The sequence below is a fragment of the Bos taurus genome, chromosome 8 (assembly GCF_002263795.3).
Source record: "Bos taurus isolate L1 Dominette 01449 registration number 42190680 breed Hereford chromosome 8, ARS-UCD2.0, whole genome shotgun sequence".
In the NCBI taxonomy this organism is placed as follows: domain Eukaryota; kingdom Metazoa; phylum Chordata; class Mammalia; order Artiodactyla; family Bovidae; genus Bos; species Bos taurus.
The window spans coordinates 11,020,652-11,040,218 of record NC_037335.1 but is presented as its reverse complement, the minus strand read 5'-3'; the positions used below and the strand labels follow the sequence as shown (position 1 = coordinate 11,040,218).

Genomic DNA, 19,567 nt, shown 5'->3' with positions numbered 1-19,567 from the left:
TCAAATCATCTGGTAGGTCATCTACCCTCAGCTTTAGTCAGGAACCAAGCTCCTGGTGTGTTACATATAACCTTCCACCGTAAGGGAGAAAAAAATATCGATTCATTCACTTTACAGATACAGTATCAAAGTCAAAGCTGAATAGCAAAACCATTCCAAAAGAACAAAAATATGTCAAAGGCAAGAGCTAGTGGAAATCAGCTCAGCACTGGCTGTTAGGCATGGGATTACAGAAGCACTTCTGTCCAGGTGTGAAATGTTTTATCTACCTATTTGAAAAATTAAGTTTGTTCTATTTTTTTTTCCCCTTAATGTTTCAAAATGGGAATCTCTCAAATACCTAAATTTTGACTAAAAAATAAGTGATTTAAGTGTAACTACTTAAACCCTATCTCATCCTCTGAATAGACTTATTCACTTAAATACAGGATTCTGAATTTACCAACTTGATTAACACAATGTCATCATCATGAATATCAACCACTACACTAGGCTACAATATAGTGATGGTGATGCTGTCAGGGGCTTCTAACATTCAGAGACGCTGACTGACCCTATACTAAACACATCAAATGAATAATAAAGAACAAATTAGGAACCGCTTTAGGAATATTCACTTTTTGAATGGTAGGAGCACTAAGTAAACAGACATATGAAATGGATAGTATCATTATGCTCACCTTACCAATGAAAAAATGAAGCTTAGTGAGGTTCAGTAACTGGGCCAAGATCCTCCATGTCTTGTGAATGTCAGAGCTGAGGGATGAACCCAGGATTAAAGTCATGCTCTAACAACTGGCCCCAGAGTACGGTGCTTATGGAGTTTTTGTGGAAATGTTATCTTGGCCCTTAATATCAGGTTATGTACCAATGGTCCTTCTTACTACCTAAAGCTATTGCTATTCCTGAAGCAATCCCCTCTTCTTGTTTTGCTATTTCTAATAATATGAGCAGACCAAATAAAATAAAATCATTTGGCTTAGTATTATGCATTAAGTCAGAGTAAACAAAACGCATGGGGAGTCTAAGGTAAAGGCCAGAATTTTGACTGTAGGCTTTGTGCCATCTGTGTTAATGAGATAAGAAACCTCTTGATAAGTGAGACTTTTCTATAGGTTTTCAAAAAATCAAAGAAGTGTAGAAAAAAAGCCAAACACTTGATGAATATCCATAAGCTTTAAAGCCTGGGTTGAATTCACCTGAAATTGACAAAAAAAAAAGAAGAAGAAACACACATAGCACTAAGCAAGTGCCAGGCACTATTAGAAATGTTTTAGTTGGGACCTCCCTGGTGGTCCAGTGGTTAAGACTCTGAGCTCTGAATGCAGGGAGCAAGGGTTCGATCCCTGATCAGGGAACTAAGATCTTGCATGGTGCAGCAAAAAAAAAAAAAAAAAAACACAAAACTTCACTCATGCTAGCTCATTTAATCCTTACAATGACCCAGTGAGTCAGGGGCTGTGAGCTCCCTTTTACAGAGGAAACTGGCACAGCTGAATAACTTGCTCAGAGGTGCACAGCTGGTATGAGCACAGCCAGGATTTGAAGCCAGCAGTCCAGCTCCAGAGTCTAGGTTCTGAATTATTTAGTCTCACTGCATCTCCAACGCTTACTTGGTACCTACTAATTAATACAAAGGGCTACAACCTTTACTTTTTCCAGTAGTCATGTATGGATGTGAGAGCTGGACTATAAAGAAAGCTGAGCACTGAAGAATTGATGCTTTTGAACTGTGGTGTTGGAGAAAACTCTTGAGAGTCCCTTGGACTGCAAGGAGATCCAACCAGTCCATCCTGAAAGAAATCAGTTCTGAATGTTCATTGGAAGGACTGATGCTGAAGCAGAAACTCAGACCCTGATGCTGGGAAAGACTGAAGGCAGGAGGAGAAGGGGATGACAGAGGATGAGATGGTTGGATGGCATCACCAACTCAATGGACATGAGTTTGAGTACACTCCGGGAGTTGGTGATAGACAGGGAGGCCTGGCATGCTGCAGTCCATGGGGTCGCAAAGAGTCGGACATGACTGAGCAACTGAATTGAACTGATGGCCTTTACTGCAGGACATCAACCAGGCAGAAGTTCCTTTAGGAGCACAGATTTTTATTGAGCACAATTAAGGGATTCCAAAAGAAAATGAAATGGAACTCCTGTTCAGACAAGTACTAACTGGTGGTAAGGTGAACTTGGGACTATCACCATTATTTCCATTTTCTGACACAGCAGAATCCAAAGGAAAAAACTTAATCTGAACCAAAAGGAAAGTTGGGAACACCATTCTTTATTTTCTCTAAACTTAAAATAGTTTCAGAATGGCAAGAAGTTGCCTAGGAAAATTCAGAATTTTGTTCCAGCACAGAGTTCACAAACTTTTTTTTTTTTCTTTTTTACAATACAGTTCTCAAAAACACAAGCAGAATAAGTAAAGGTGGGGTAGCATGTTTTATCTTGTTAGTACACTGAGAAGTAAATATTATCAGCATAATGAAATCATTTTTTTTTAATTAAAAATAGTCAAAAGGTTGCTCTTAAGTTATAAAACCCCAAAACGTTTTTGGAAAACCTATACATATCAGGTAGCATTTTAAATAAGCACAATATTTTCAAAGGGAAATCTGGCATAAAAGGAGTTACTAAAATGTTTATATCTTTTGACCCAATAATACGCTTAAAAAAAATCAAAAGAAGAAAAGGAAATAGTTCATAAAAAACATTTCTTGTTGGGGTTTCATAATACTGAATGCTGTAAACAACTTATATTCTGACAGGGAGCTTTCAAATTAACTGTGGCATACTGTCAACTCGAAGCAGCCAGTCAAAACAATAAATATAAAAATAACATGGTCACGTAATACAATCAACGAGGGGATGCCAAGGAGGAATGCAGACTGAGACGAGAGAATCTAAGTGCATGACAAATGTCACTGCAAGGCATCGCAGAGAAAGCAGCTTACAAGTAACTTTGAAAAACAGCATTTTGAATGGAAACTGTAAGGCAGAACCAAAAATAATTGCACATAAACACTGTACTCTAGTTGACAAAGTTGTTTCTTATGGGTATACAGGTCACCAAATCTGAAACCACTTCCACATAGACTGGATTCAAATAAGCAAATGATGGTGGGAGCCAGGTCTCCTTTCCCATTGTCTAAGAATGAAGTAATAACAGATGAGCAAGGAAGGAAGGTGAGAAAGGCCCCCACAGTAATGGATTCACCAGAGACATCAGTAGGAGCTCATGTTTCGCTTACTGTAGGTACAGAAACAATTATTTACACAAATTACTAACATGGGTTAATATATATGCTGCTGCTAAGTCGCTTCAGTCATGTCCGACTCTGTGCAACCCCACAGACGGCAACCCACCAGGCTCCCCCGTCCCTGGGATTCTCCAGGCAAGAACACTGGAGTGGGGTGCCATTAATATATATATATACACATATTTCCTAGCTCTGTCACATGAGAGGGCCTAGAAGCAATGACACTCCAGTAGCAATGAGGACTCCCAGAGTCCAGGTCTTGGTTTCTAAATACCATTTCTCAATAAAAGGAACCAAGGTTCTTTGGAGAAATGGCTGATTCTAGGGCTGGAGCAGGGAAAATACATGAGCCTGGAGCATCTAGGAAAGTCAGAAAGTAAGGAAGGACTCTAAAACCAAAACGACAGGAGCATGTCAGAGGAACACAGGAGCTGAGGTGGAAGAGTCAAAAAGCAGGGATGATTTTAGCCATAAAATGCCACAGTCCATACTGATATAAGTAAATGAATACATTAAATACATGGGGGAGAAGAGACGAATCTTTACAGAAGAATTCCAAACAATACATGCAAATACTCCCTACTCTAGGACGTGGGACTTAGTTCTATCCTCTCCCTGCTTGAGTACAGGATGGACTTATGGCTTGCTTCCAAATAATAAAGTATGAAAATGGGGAGAAATACAACTCTCTGGTGAAAAAACCTGGCAACCATTACCCTGGCCAGAAGACCAAGGTTAACAACATTAGTGCTAAGTCCTGTGAATAGACATACCCCTGACATGATGGGATAAGAGCACTCCACCTCTGTGCTACTTTTTCCCTAAACCCGTAACTCCAGTCTAGTCATGAGAAAAACCCACACTGAGTGCCATTCCATAAACTACCTGAGCGGTATTCCTCAAACTGTCAGGGTCATGACAAAAAGAGAAAGAGTAAGAAGCTGTCACAGACCAGAGACTAGGCAGATGCGACAACTAAAATGCAGTGTGGGATCCTGGACCAGATACTGGAACAGAAAAAGCACATTAATGGAAAAACTGTAGAAATCAAAGCAGAGCCCAGAGGTTAGTGACCAGTGCTGCACCCGTGGCTCCGTAGTTCTGACAAACCTACCATGGTAATGTAAGATGTTAGCAGTGGGGAAAACTGGGCATGGCGTGTACAGGAACTCGTACTACCTCTGCGACTTTCCTATAAATCTAAAATCATCCCAAAATAAATATCAGTTCAGTTTAGTTCAGTCACTCAGTCGTGTCCGACTCTTTGTGACCCCATGAATCACAGCATGCCAGGCCTCCCTGTCCATCACCAACTCCACATAACAATTATCTATACCCTATGATTCAACTATACAAAATACATGGATATAAAGACAGATTAGAAAAACAGTTTTATGTGACTAGGGAACATGGAATCTTTTCCCTTTACTATGATAATGCTGTTTTAAACCTCCTGAAGAAGCCCCGGGTAACAGGTACATGTGCCCTTGGTGAGACAGGAGAATCACCAGTCTGAGAAAGAGGAACAACAATGTGATCTCCCCAGAAGAAGACAGGAAGTCCGGGAGTGTCAACTGAAATGACAGGGAGAGAGCAGAGGTGACACACAGCACACCTCAGCTGGCGGGACGAGACAGTGCTTCTAGCTGGAAAACGTGTGCTGTGCTCCCCTTCCAAACCTCAAGTTACCAGATTTGCCCTTAGTGATTTCCTAGGTGAGGGGAAGACATCTCTTCATCAGCTAATTTGTAGACTTTTGTACATATTTATTACTCTAAGCAATTTATTTTCAAAAAAAAAAAAAAAAAAGGACAGAGGACAAGACAGGATGCTTATCACTGAAGAAAAAAATTTTGAATCCACGTTTAAATCCAGTTACCTTATGCAATCGAAGGTACACATGAGCCGAAGAGAGTTTGTCCACATGAAACCTACAAAGAATGAAAACCACTTTTAGCAAGAGGTACAAGACACCCATCTCCTCATGCCACCTGTGTTGAAAGCACTCCAGGCCAAAAATGTGAATTCAGTTGCCTACTGCATGCTGAGCACCATGGTGAGCAGAAAACACAGCCAACCACCTCCGAAGGGCTCACTTTCAACCGGGAGAGGTGAGAAAAACATGGAGAGTTCTGCAGCTGTGCAAGACTAAGTGCCAAAATGAGTACAGGAGGTGACGAACATTAAATGCCCAGGAAGTGTGATTTTTCAGGTGAGAAGGAGCTATCAGTGACCAAGTGAGAAAGAGCTATCAGTGACCCAAGGATTCACTGATGAACTGAGATTTGGAGGGTCCCAGGCTGAAGCATGGGATGTATACAAACATGGGAAAGGAATTTGAGGAGGGAAGAGAAGGGAATGAAAGAAGTCATCAAGACTCCAGGGCTGCAAGCCTGGGAAAGCTGCAGGACCACTGACAGACACATCTTACAGCTGCAGAGGGAGCCAGCTGGGAAAGATGACAGGTCTGGTTTAGGACATCCTGAGTTTCAAGCAATGGCAAAACAATCCAAAGAGGATGTCAATCAGAGACAGAAGAGTCAAGTAAGGACTGAAGCAGTAAATGGACCCTTTAGGGGTCAGACTAGCAATTCATCCAGCAACTATACTCCAGTAAAAATTAATTTTAAAAGAAAAAACAAAACTAAAAAAACTCCAAAACCCAATTCACTTAGCCTTACATCTAACAATGACACTAACACTCGATTCCTGGGAAAGCATGGTGATTGCCCTTTATGATGTTGTCCTAAAAGTATTAGAAAGCCCTCTTACTCCCAAAGTCCTGCATTTACCTTTCATTAAGGTTCTATCTTTCATTAATTTAATTAAATCTTTTTAAAATGTCCTTTTTTCACATAACCCAACATTTGGGGATTTTAAGTTATTCACCTTTAGAAATCACCAAATGAGGTGGATCTCTCTTCCCAACACCCAAAGATGACTTCAGAATGCTAGCAAACAATGGTAACACACAGCTGTCACTCCTGATTCTGTTAACTTCAGTCTTCTCTTCCTTAGTCCTTTCAAGACTGAAGAATGTTCAATAAAATTTTAAGGGAACAACATCACAGCCCATTATATATTTCTCTAGATAATTTATTAGCATTAAAGAATTTTTTAGAACTGAAAATGGTTACACATTTATACCCACTCCAAGATGTAGACAGTGTGATTCTATTTAAAGGTCAAGATTATGCTGTTTGTAATGCCCTCTTCAAAAAGGTGAAGCATCTTGCTAGTGACTTTGAATACAAAAAAGTTTTACACATTTTTTGGCAGTCTATGATGACTCTAGCTTTTACTCCTCACAAATACTGACAGCCAGAAATGAACATAACATCTTGGTTTATTTTCCTTCTTCAGGTTCATTTATTCATTTGCATTCTCATGTAAGAGATTCCTACTGATTTTCTTCTGCTCGGCACTGTCCAGCCAGAAAATAAGCTTCTTGAAAATCTAGAAATTATATCTTACTACCCTGTTTTAGGATGTTAGAAAAATACCCCATTCATAAGCAAGCTCAATTGAGAAAACTTCTCCCATTCCAATTTAAAGTTCTCTATTTACAACAACTCTTTTCTACATACCCATAGTAGCTTGACTGTATTCTCACTTCCCTTACAGGTCCCTGATGTGGAATTTTGTCAGTAGAAATACACATATAGTTCAACATATATATATACTGGGTTCATACACAGGCAGGCAAAGTACTAAAACACACACAGCAATACCACTGCTGATCTACCTGAACTTCAGGCTTATAGGTACACCTCTACAAAGGACAGGGGAAATGTACAGATATTCAGGGCTTTGGTTGAAGTGTAAAACAAACAAAAACGTCAGCTCTGTAAACGATTTGGAGCAAGCTTCCTTAACAAACGTCCCAAATGCTCACTCCAAGTTTAAATTATGCCCACTAGTTCCCTAGTTCTCTCTTCTGCTTACTTTCCTCTCCCTGCTTAATCACTGAATACAGAGACTAGAAACTTGAATATATGAGCATCCCTGACCTGAGACTGTAGAGATGCAGAGCACCCAAAGTTGGGTAATTTTACTTCTTCAAGTGGGGTCTCTGGATATATTACTCTTTCTTGCCTGGAGAATCCCAGGGACGGGGGAGCCTGGTGGGCTGCCGTCTATGGGGTCGCACAGAGTCAGACACGACTGAAGTGACTTAGCAGTAGCAGTAGCAGGGAGTCTGGAGGCAGTAAACACACACTTTTTCTATTTTCCTTTGTTTAAAAAGAATTTAGGGACTTCCATGGTGGACTTCTGTGGTAAGACTCTGCACTTCCAATACAGGGGGTGCAGGTTTGATTCCTGGTTGGGGAGCTGAGATCCCACATGCCTCACGGCCAAGAAAAACAGAAACATAAAACAGAAGCCATATTTCAACAAATTCAATAAAGACTTTAAAAAATGAGTTTAGTTCCATTCTCATTTAATCCTAGAAAAATTCTTTGCTTCCAAGCACTATAGGAGGTTTCCTAGTATAAACTCAGATGTTGACATTCCCAGAGGTTCAGTTCCAGAGTCTACGTCAAGGTGACCCAGGTTGAAAATCTGCCCTGGAATGCAGATTAACTCATTCATTTTTTGTATGCCTCAGAATGTTTCCAGGATTAATGGTTTATGAACTGGAACAGGTCTTGAAATTTAGGGCTATGCCAGCTCACATCAGACCTCAAATAGCTTCTGGAAGTACTAGTCAATCACTTCCAACAAGACATTAAATCTCAAGATTATTAATATTCAGAGTGTTGAAATGGGTATCAGGCATCTGTAGACACCAGTTCAGTAAGTGCACTCCGGGAGATGTAGGCTGAATGTTGGACATTTCTCTTCCACTTACTTTTTTTCTTTTAATGTCAGGTAAAAGGCTGTTGTGAATTGCCTCTCATAGTGCATCTGAATATGTAATCATTTCTCTGCAGGTATGTCTGCCCCAAACCTTACAGCAGGTAACTACATAACATATATAATCATTCTTATCTCTTGCATGACAGATCTGGAGATCTCTGGGGCTTCAGTGTGGCGGTCTCAGCCACCTACTCTGAGGAGACACACAGGCAGTAAAAGTAAGCCTATGTTCTGAAGACCTTTTCAGTCAGGCCTGAGGTCCATCTCTGAGGCCTCCTTCCCAGTTAACGTGGTACTTATAAGTGAAGGGAGCTGGTGGTCAGCTTTTTACCACTGAACAGTCATAAACAAATGGCAAACCATGAGTTGTAGTTTTAATCACAGGAGTCAGGTGGTTGGCCAAGTCTCAGAAAGTAAATAACGATCTGTAAACAGCAGAACCAAAATTTGTTACCTACCAAATATCTTCAGGCCAGCCATACTTTATCAGATCTTCATCTGCAGAGACAGAAGAGAACAAAGAAAAAACAAATAAGCAACAAGATATACTGTTCAGCACAGAGAAATATAGCTGTAATAACTTTAAATTTTATTACTTTGTAAGAACTTTAAATGGAGTACAATCTATAAAAATACCTAATCACTATGTTGTACATATGAAACTAATATAATATTTATTTTTAAAATTTTAATTCAGTTTTAAAATTATTCTTTGGTTCTTTTTTTTTTTTGGCTATGCCATACAGCTTTCAGGATCTTAGTTCCCCAACCAGCGACTGAACCCAGGCTCTGGCAATGAAAGTGCTGAGTCCTAACCCTGGACTGCTAGGGAATTCCCTTAAGTAGTATTTTAAATCAACTATACTTCAATAAAAAATAAATAATTTTTAAATAAAACAAAAACTGTTCAAAAAAAATTTTTTTTAATTTTCCATCATCAAAGCCTTTTTGAATTACACTTTTCTTCATTAAGAGAGAGAAAAAGTTTTGTGGAAAAGACTGGTATTTTTTTCCCTTCCCAACTTACAGTAAACTTTAGCATATTTCACTTAACCTTCTTTTTTTAAAAACACTTTTAACAGGTTTTACAATTGAACAATTACAATCATGAAGCATTTGTTCAAAAGGTGAAGTGAACAAAGGTGAAGTATTTGTTTAAACTGTATGCTTTTTTTTTTTTTTTTTAGCCATACCACATGGCTTGTGGGATCTCAGTTCCCCAACCAGGGATTGAACCCTGGGCCACAGCAGAAAGTGCAGAGACCTAACCAATGGACTGGCAGGGAATTCCCATGTGTGTATATTTTATTTCAATATATACCTCCAGTGAATCATATCAATAATTAGTAACTAACTGTGTTTAATACAGAAGCATTACTTGGTATTGATATTAGATAAAAAGATAAAAAAAGGTAAACAAAGTGATTCACATATGATGATTTAAAATGTACTCAAGTATAATCTACCTAACTTGAATGAGGTATTTATTGTCCAGAAAAGCAAAAAGATGCTAGAGTACCCTCTCGGATGAGGGCACTTTAAGCAAATGCATACACCTTGAGTTTTCTGAAGAGTTTTCTATAAGTGCAAGTAAAAAGTTGAGCAAACCTCCAACAAATAATCAGAAAGATGAGAAAAAGGAAATTATAAAAACTTCTTTTCATTTGGGCAATGTCTGGCTCCCTGGTGACACCTGCTGGCTAATAAAGAACGCATCAGAAAGCTTTTTTTACTGAAAGAAAACTGTCCAACTTAAAATTCCTTTTTGTTCCATCCAGTCCTTTGTCAGAAGTCAGCAAGACTATTAGAAGTAAATGTGATGTGCTAGGCACCGTAGAGAACATAGCACCTGAAAAACGTGATACCATTTTAACAGCAGACTAGGAGAGTGCGTGACTCTAAAAGTACCTGGGGAAAAAATGTCCTACACGACAGGTTTTTTTCCTACATATACTTTAACAACAGTGAAATACCACTCCAATGGGGTCCGGGTAGAATCTAAATTTACATCCGGAGGTGTAAACTCTGTATCTAGATTTATATCTATAGAAAGAAATTCCTACAACTGAGGTTTAAAGGATTCCACAATCTAGCCAGTCCACTTTAACCCACTCCTCTAAGAAGCCTTCTTGGCTCTCCCTGATCACATTTACTCTCTGTATGTCTGCTGTTAATATTATCTCATTTTGCATTGCTTTTGTTTAACAGACTTTATTTTTCAGAGCAGTTTTAGGTTCACAGAAAAACTGACCCCTATTCTGGTCCCACCCCTTCATGGCAAACAGATGGGGAAAAGGTGGAAACAGTAACAGATATTATTTTCTTGGACTCCAAAATCACTGTGGACAGTGACTGCCGTCATGAAATTAAAAGATGCTTGCTCCTTGGAAGAAAAACTATGACAAACTTAGCATATTAAAAAGCAGACACATTACTTTGCCAATAAAGGTCTGTATAATCAAAGCTAGGGTTTTTCCAGTAGTCACATACAGATGTGAGACTTGGACCATAAAGGCTGAGTGCGGAAGAATCGATGCTTTCAAACTGTGGTGCTGGACAAGACTCTTGCAGAGTCCCTTGGACTGCAAGGAGATCAAACCAGTCAATTCTAAAGGAAATCAACCCTGAATAATTGTTGGAAGGACAGATGCTGAAGCTGAAGCTCCAATACACTGGCCACCTGATGTGAAGAGTCAACTTATCAGCAAAGACCCTGATGCTGGGAAAGCTTGAGGGCAGGAGGAGAAGAGGGCAACAGAGGATGAGATGGTTGGATGGCATCACCGACTCAATGAACATGAGTTTCAGCAAACTCCGGGAGATATACCTGTGCCTTATTGCTCAGTGTAATACAGGGAGGTATCAGCAGCATCCTTAGTTACGTTCATCAGGAGGATGCTATGAGAAAATTTACCCAGGACATTCATGGATTACAAGGAGAAATATAAAACTCAAGTTTTAATACACTGCACACTGCTTTTCCATTAAGTCACACCCAGAGTCAATGGCATAAATTCATTATAAGGAAAAACTGTTTAAAAATGAGTTATGCTATACGGTTTTTTTCTCTTGGCTAGGATGTGATAGTCTTGCTTACACTGAGTCTGCTTATGATTATAGCAGAGTTCAAAACAGTTGTATAGATCTGATTTATAATTATATTGTTATATAACTACCACATCATCATAATTATAATGTTATATACATTTTATGTGATAGATGTGTCTGTGTGTGTGTATATATATATAAAAAGATATAGATATATGTGTGAGAATGGTCAAGAAAGCTTCAAAACACTGTTCACATTTCAACTCAAAAAGAACCATCTTCTGCCTCAAAAAAACCAAGATATGTTTCTCAAATGAGGTAAAAATGTACAGAAAAGGATCTTTGCAAAAGTCTAAGCCACAGATTATTTTTATTTGATGAAAACTAGCAAAGGTTAACTTCTGATTCCTATCACCCATAAATCAAATGATACCACAAAACTATGTAAGTTCCTAATCAGCAACAAATGGTCTAATTCTCTCAATTATCACTTGATACAACTACATTATAAGAAAATTAATCATTTGGAATTCCTTCTAATGGGTTATAGTAGTTAACTAAAAACTCATCCAACAAACCATGGAGAGAATAGGCAATTAACACTTACCTGCTGGAAATTTTAAAATCAAATGCTTTTGAAAACTTACTTTCATATTTATCCTTTCCCATGTAAATAGTGTAAGCAGACGAGTTAACTAAGACAAAACAAAAATAAGACATAGTTAGATAACATCATTACAGACACACCTATTTGGTGGGAAAAACAAGGGACAAATGCTTATGATGGGTTGGCAAAACATGGCTGGTAGGCCAAATCCAGCCTTGTTTTTGGACAGCCCTTGAGCTCATAATGATTCTTACATTTTTAAAGGGTTGAAAGAAGCAAAATGAAGAAGAATAAGCTAGAGAGACCGTATGTGGCTCACAAAGTCTAAAATACTGACAATCTGTAAAACGTTGACCAATCCTCTTAAAAATGGCTGCTTTCCTACTTTCTCAGGGAGGTAGCACAATGCAATTCTAGTTCCATCATCTACTTTTGCTTTCTTCAAAATATATATATATATGTACTTTTTTTTTTTCCCCCAAAAAACCACCCAAACTCATCACCTCAACCATTTAAAAATAGGTTCCAATACCTAGGTAAGGTTTATCTTCCATGATTTGATTTAGTTGCATTCCAGGGGTGCTGCAAATCACACCTGGCTCCCTACCACATTCAGGGGCAACATGGCTCTCAAGCTTCTTCTCAGCAGTGACACTGAACCCTGTTTATAGAATCACCTAATTTTGCTCCAGCTCCACCTAAGACCAACCAAATCCAAATCTCTGGGGATTGGTTTTTTTTTTTTTTTAAAAGATCTCTTTTTATAGCGATTTCTAATGTGAAATCAGTGTTAGCTCCTACCCTAAATCAAACTGGATATTCCGGGTATGGCTTACCTTAGAAATGACATTGGCTTTCCTGAGCTAGTGTGTTTTGCTGTGGGCTCCTCCATCTGCCATCAGTTAGGTTTTGAAATCCTAACGGGGTCCTGAGTTTCTGAGCTAGTCTACCAAAATCTGTTAGACCCCATTTGGATCTAGACTCCTGAATTAACAGCCACTGGGTCTCTGTCTACAAAGCCTGGCTGACAGGTGTTAAGGTTGGGCTAGGTGGTCTGCTGGTTGTCGCTCCAGAGCTGGAACTACTCTATTAAGTGGACCTCTGAACTCTTTCATTTGTAGATTCGTAAATTCAGGGTTGCCTGTACTTTCCAAATGAAAAGCTCCTTAAATGATCAAGCATAGTTGCCCTTCTTGGGAACAGAAGACTCCCAATTCCTTTAGTGAGCAGTTATGATGACTACCATCCATAAGTACTTGGAAGTAGTTGAGAGAAGTCTGAAAGGAGAGAATGTTTGTATTGACTAGTTGACAGATCTGTCTATAATTAAGTATTATATTATCCTGATAAGCCCTTTGCACAGCTTTGGACAAATACCAACTGCAGGACAACTAAAAAGTGTTTCAGATGTTCACTTGGGGCGCTATTATATTTGTACACCCTTTTGATCCTATAATGTCACCACCAAGAGTACATACCCTACTGATTAACACTTCACCAAGCAATGAAGCTCTTCATACAAACTGAACAGGCGTTAATTAAGAATATAGAACACATAAACAAAATGCCATGGATCCATTAAAAATAAAAAGTAGGTGAATAACTAGCAGAACAGTATTTCTGTGTTATCTATAAACAGTAAGATTCAATATGTAAAAAAAAATAATAATTGTACATATAAACATGCTTACCTATGTTTCTAATACACACACCCATTTTCTTTATACTATGGAAGGATACATATATATTTAACTGTTAACAGTGACCTTACCTACTTGCTTACAAAACATATAGATGGTTTTTGTAATCAGAAAAAAAGGTTTTTTTTTTTTTTTTTTTTTTAAATGATTGAAGTAAACAAAGCTGTCTCTGCAGGGCAAGCTAGCTAAGCTTCTGCCAAGAGAATGACAGATAATGGATGGCGGACCTATAAAATGAGGTGGTTAATAACATAACTGCTACAACCCCAAACTGAGGGGCATTCTACAGAATAATTTTTCAACAGACAGTGTCATGAGAGACAAAGACTGAACAATTGCTCCAGATCAGAAGACTCCAGAGAGCAATGAATGACAACAGAATGCAACAATTGATTTGCAGGTTTCTTTTGTGATAAGTTCATTACTAGGACTCTGATGAAAACTGGATATAAGTTGCTGACTAGGTAATAGTATCACTGCAATGTTAATTTCCTAATTTGGATAGTGAACAATGCCTTCTGATAACAGAATATTCTTGATTTTAAGAAAAATACCCTGAGGTATTTAGGGGTAAGACACAATTTACAGATGGTTCAGGAAAAAAAAAAAAACACCTGTGAGTGTGTTTGTGTGTGTGCAGAGAGACAGAGTGGGGCAAAGGGAGATGGAAAACGTGGAAAAAGAAGAAGGGAAAAGGAGATAAGGCATATGTGGTAAAAATGTTAGAATTTGGGGAATCTGAGAGAAGGCTATAAAGGAAATCTTTTAATATTCCTGTGACTTTTCCGAAAGACTGAAATGTCAAAATAGAAAATAAAATTTTTTAAAAAAGAAGCATGACTTCTGAGTAAGAAGTCTGAATTAAGCTCTCCTCCGTGGCTTCCCTGATAGCCCAGTTGGTAAAGAATCCACCTGTAATGCAGGAGACCCCTGTTCGATTCCTGGGTTGGGAAGACCTCCTGGAGAAGGGATAGGCTACCAGTATTCTTGGGCTTCTCTTGTGGCTTAGCTGGTAAAGAATCTGCTTGTAATGTGAGAGACCTGGGTTCAATCCCTGGGTTGGGAAGATCCCCTGAAGAAGGGAAAGGCTACCCACTCCAGTATTCTGGCCTGGAGAATTTCATGGGCTGTATAGTCCACGGGGTCACAAAGAGTCAGACATGACTGAGCAACTTTCCCTTTCCATGTTAGAGGGATAAAGGAAGAGTAAACTGAATTATTCTAGTACTCTTGTAACTCTCACCCAAATAATGTGATTAGTAAGAGAACTAGTTGTCTTGAAGACTCCTGACTCAGGTGTAGCAATCAACCCAACTTTTGAGGTGTTGTGATAATTTCATAATTTACAGAACCGTCTATATTGAGAAGGACACTGGTAAAAGGTACTAAAAACATATGTGAACTTAACATGCTTAATGCACTAATGTGGAGGAATCCATAAATCAGAGGGTCTTGAATTTGACACTGAAAATACAGCAAGGTTATTGTTTTCTTAATCTATTATGGGAGCATGAAAGAATAAGCAGATTTTAATCAGAGATACTAATTTTAAAAGAGAAGGCAAAAATTTTCTACTGCGATTTCCAGCCCACTTTTTTTTTTTTAAAGGGGGGTTTTATTGCAGTAAACCATCAGTTGGTTGAAAAGCTTATCTATCTATCTATCTGAAGTCATTTCCTGAAGATTCTGTATGTTCAAATTGTTTTCCATACTGGAATATGTAAAAAATTTTACTACTATATTACTCTGCAATTTTAAAAGCTGCACAATTGTAGATTTATTAGACCTAAGAGGCCAAATATTTTTCCGACAGGAAGCAGTTCTGATGCTGCAATGGAAGCCAATGAGAAAAAAATGACCCACAAATCAACTGAAGCCCTCTACTCTATTAGGGGCATCTCCATATATATGACTGGCACTCAAAGAATTTAGAATTGCTTTAAGGAGAATAACGTAGCCTGTGTAAAATACATTTAGTACCTATATGCCTTGCCTCGGGCTTCCCAGGTGGCTCAGTAAAGAACCTGCCTGCAATACAGGAGACATTGACCCCTGGGTCAGTGAAGATCCCCTGGAGAAGGAAATGGCAACTGACCCCAGTATTCTTGCCTGGGAAGAAGAGCCTGGCAGGCTACAGTCCACAGAGTCTCAAAGAGTCAGACAGGAGTTAGCAACTAAAGAAGGACAACAACATGCCCTGCCTATATTTGTCATTCCATTGTTGGACTTGTATGGATAACTATGTTGTCAAGGACTCTTGTGAGTGGAGAAGCTACAAAAAGATGCTTCTGTTATATTATGACAGAGGGGCAGAACAGGACAGACAGCAGATAAAAATGCAATTAGGAGCTTAGAATGATTTTTCAGGCTAGTTTGAATTTTGTTTCTAGTAATTTTAATAATATGGATAAGAAAAAACTAAGTCCACGGAAACAGAGAAATGGCTTATAGCACACTGTGGAAGCCTAAACTAGTGAGAAAAATGAGATGTGACAGTGTGACGGAGTAGCAGAGGAGGTCTCTGTGAGTTACAACTTTCCTGGGCTTCAACTTGCTCATCTCTAAAGAGCAAGTGCCACCCTGTTCAAACCCACATAACCACTATTGCTAGTTTCACTTAAATTTCACCTTTAACAAGTAGGCAGAGAGTAGCAATAGAATAGAGTGTGCCAGAAGTCAAAAAATAGCATTCATTTATTCAGTAAGTATTTATTGAGTTCCTATTAAGAGCCAGGCACTATGCTAGCGGAACAAGGAGAGCCTGTACCTGCCTTCAACGGGCTTACACTCTATCTCAAGCAGACAAAAGTTTAACATCATATGTTAAGTGCAATGCTGAACGTATACATTGTGTTAAGGGGATTCCCCCAAGAGATATACCTAAGCAATCCTGGGGTGGGAACAAGGAAAGAAAGGCATTTGGAAAAGATAGGCGAGGGCTGTCTCTGGGGAGGAGCAGCTAGCTAGGGGGTTGATTTAAGGCAAAGAGAAAAATATAAATAGAGAAACGAAGACACCGCAGTTCCTGGGGACTAAACACACCCTTTTCTTGCCTGCCAAAGACAAATCAGAAACTATCATGTCACTTTTCAAAATCTGGGACATTAACTCTGCCCAATGAGTGTATGTCTCGCCACTCCAGAGTCTTTCGGTAGCATCCAAACCCAATAACCCTTTCCTGGAAGGGTAAGGCGCCCTTTCTGTAAGGCAGAGTTGTTGGCAGGTGTCTCCTTTCTTACCAGAGAGCAGCAAGATTAAATGTTACGGGGGTGGGTGGGGAAGAGAAGACTTCACGATGGTAGTGTGAGTAAGTCCACAAACTGCCTGATTTCAGGCAGCGACAGGTCTTTCTGAAGGGAAAAGGGAAACCGACCGGAGGCAAAGAGAGCACTGGGGATGGACCCTCTACGCTCCCTCCCCCCAAACCAGGCACTGACGAGGAGGCACACTGGGAGGACTGGGACGGACACGGTGGAGAGACCATCGGGACGAGGGAAGAGGCACTCACTGCCGAGAAGGCACTTAAGGACCAGGCTAGCGGTGGCCTCGAGGTCCGGCTTCGGAGCCCCACAGTCAAGATAGGGACCCGGAAGGTCTCGGCGACCACTCACCGCTACTACTGGTGAAGTAGAACACCATGATGCCAGCGGCGGTGGGACAACTACAGCGCCCAGCAGCAGTACTCAAACTTGGAAGCTCAGGATACCGGAAGCGCGGAGGCCGCGTTCCCCGGAACTGCTCCACGCACTTCCGGCTGACGTCGGGTCGCGTCATAACGCCTGTCGCCGGCGCCATCTCCAATTCTGCTGAGGAGGCGGTGTCGGCGCCCTCGGAACTCAATTTATTTGGGGGTCAAAGGGAAGAGGATGGAGGCAGGAGCATTGGTGGGTGGAAAACGATGCGGGGAACTATCTTAAGAGAGAAATGCCACTGCCTGGCTTTATTTTTAGAACCTCCACCCTGTGGGCTATCAGGTTGGTTTCATTTGCCGCTTTTCACCCGCATCTGGCCTCCCCGAAAGTAGAAACCTTGTGCCTTCTTCACGGCTACGCTTTCACTGAACTAATCACGGTACTTGGAACTTAGTATAGAAGCTCATTAAATTTTAAATGAACCCAAATTCCTCCACTATTTTCATTCTAGTTCCATCACTTGTTGGGCACTTTCGGTTGCTGCACTTAGCTGCAAAATGAGTATGAATGGAGCGGTTAATAAACAGGTTATTTTGCCAAGGGTAAGTAAGTTAATAGGTATAAAAGGTTTAGGACGTGGTGAACACTCCAGAATTAAAGATAGTTTCACCGGAGGCAGTATGCCTCTCTGCGTTTGGACTCGTACTGTTCCACCTTTAAATCCAAGATCTGCCATCTGTTACCTAGGAGGCTGAGGGAACCTCACATCTTCCGGCTGTAAAGTGGGAATGATCTGACTCAGTTCCCATCAGCATTTCGCTTTAACCTGATTATTTCTATTATCTTCTTATGTGAAGTTAAGCGCATCACTTAACTGAATTTTTTAGAACTAAGAAATGTGCCAGAGAGTGTACTAGGAGGTGGTACACAAAATAACGTAGCTAATAACAAACGAGTACTTTAGGAACTTTTGGGCTTTCCAAAGGAAGAATCTACACTGTCCTATGAATAATAATTGTTTTCAGGCCCTCAGTTTTATTCTCTATAAAATGGGAATGATGGTACATATCCCATAGGCTGTGGTGAATGAAATAAAATACTAAAACATGAATACCTGGCATGTCGATGTTACTGCCGTGATTTAATTTTTTATTTAACTTGAAAAAAAAATTTTTAATTGCTTCACCTAACATCACTGCTGCTGCTGCTGCTGCTGCTGCTGCTGCTGCTGCTAAGTCACCTCAGTCGTGTGCGACTCTCTGCAACCCCATAGACGGCAGCCCACCAGGCTCCCCGGTCCCTGGGATTCTCCAGGCAAGAACACTGGAGTGGGTTGCGATTTCCTTCTCCGATGCGTGAAAGTGAAGTTGCCCAGTCGTGTCCGACCCTCAGCGACCCCATGGACTGCAGCCTTCCAGGCTCCTCCGTCCATGGGATTTTCCAGGCAAGAATACTGGAGTGGGGCACCATTGCCTTCTCCCCTAACACCACTAGGGAAAAAAAAAAAAAAAAAGTAACCGTAGCTCAGTCGGTAAAGAATCTGCCTGCAATGAAGGAGACCTGGTTGGATTCCTGGGTCGGGAAGATCCCCTGGAGAAGGAAATGACAAGCCACTCCAGTATTCTTGCCTGGAGAATCCCATGGACAGAGGAGCCTGGCAGGCTACAGTCCATCGGGTTCCAAGAGTCGGATACGACTTAGTGACTGATCGCCAACATTATAGCTTCAAATGTGAAAAGTAACTTGAGAATCTTCAGTTCAGTTTAGTCGCTCAGTCGTGTCCGACTCTTTGCGACCCCATGAATCGTAGCACACCAGGCCTCCCTGTCCATCACCAACTCCTGGAGTTCACTCAGACTCACATCCATCGAGTCAGTGATGCCATCCAGCCATCTCATCCTCTGTCGTCCCCTTCTCCTCCTGTCCCCAATCCCTCCCAGCATCAGAGTCTTTTCCAATGAGTCAACTCTTCACATGAGGTGGCCAAAGTACTGGAGTTTCAGCTTTAGCATCATTCCTTCTAAAGAAATGCCAGGGCTGATCTCCTTCAGAACGGACTGGTTGGATCTCCTTGCAGTCCAAGGGACTCTCAAGAGTCTTCTCCAACACCACAGTTCAAAAGCATCAATTCTTCGGTGCTCAGTCTTCTTCACAGTCCAACTCTCACATCCATACATGACCACAGGAAAAACCATAGCCTTGACTAGACGGACCTTTGTTGGCAAAGTAATGTCTCTGCTTTTGAATATGCTATCTAGGTTGGTCATAACTTTCCTTCCAAGGAGTAAGCTTAGGCTGCTATTAAAAAAAAAAATCTTACAGCAAGTGACCTCAATATGTCCAGTACCAGAGAACGCCTTCATTCTGCGGAAAACTACAACTCCCAGAATGCACCTAGGTAAGGCCTCCCGACAGGAGCCCGGCGCTGCCCAAGGGGTTCTGGAAGACGTGGTTTCCACC

General features: G+C 40.4%; 1 protein-coding gene across 3 annotated transcripts in view; it reads right to left on the bottom strand.

Moving 5' to 3' along the window:
- CCDC25 (coiled-coil domain containing 25) overlaps positions 1 to 17,188 on the bottom strand; it is a 33,192-nt gene extending 16,004 nt beyond the window's left edge. The window contains exons 1-4 of one of the 3 annotated variants that reach the window (XM_015472401.3): positions 17,087 to 17,188; positions 11,816 to 11,863; positions 8,579 to 8,618; positions 5,140 to 5,191 (exon numbers count right to left, since the gene is read on the bottom strand). In XM_015472401.3, the coding sequence (XP_015327887.1) occupies positions 5,140 to 5,191; positions 8,579 to 8,618; positions 11,816 to 11,863; positions 17,087 to 17,114 (168 nt within the window). In that variant the 5' untranslated portion in view covers positions 17,115 to 17,188. 3 annotated transcript variants of the gene reach the window in all.
- Between the last annotated feature and the right edge of the window lie 2,379 nt (positions 17,189 to 19,567).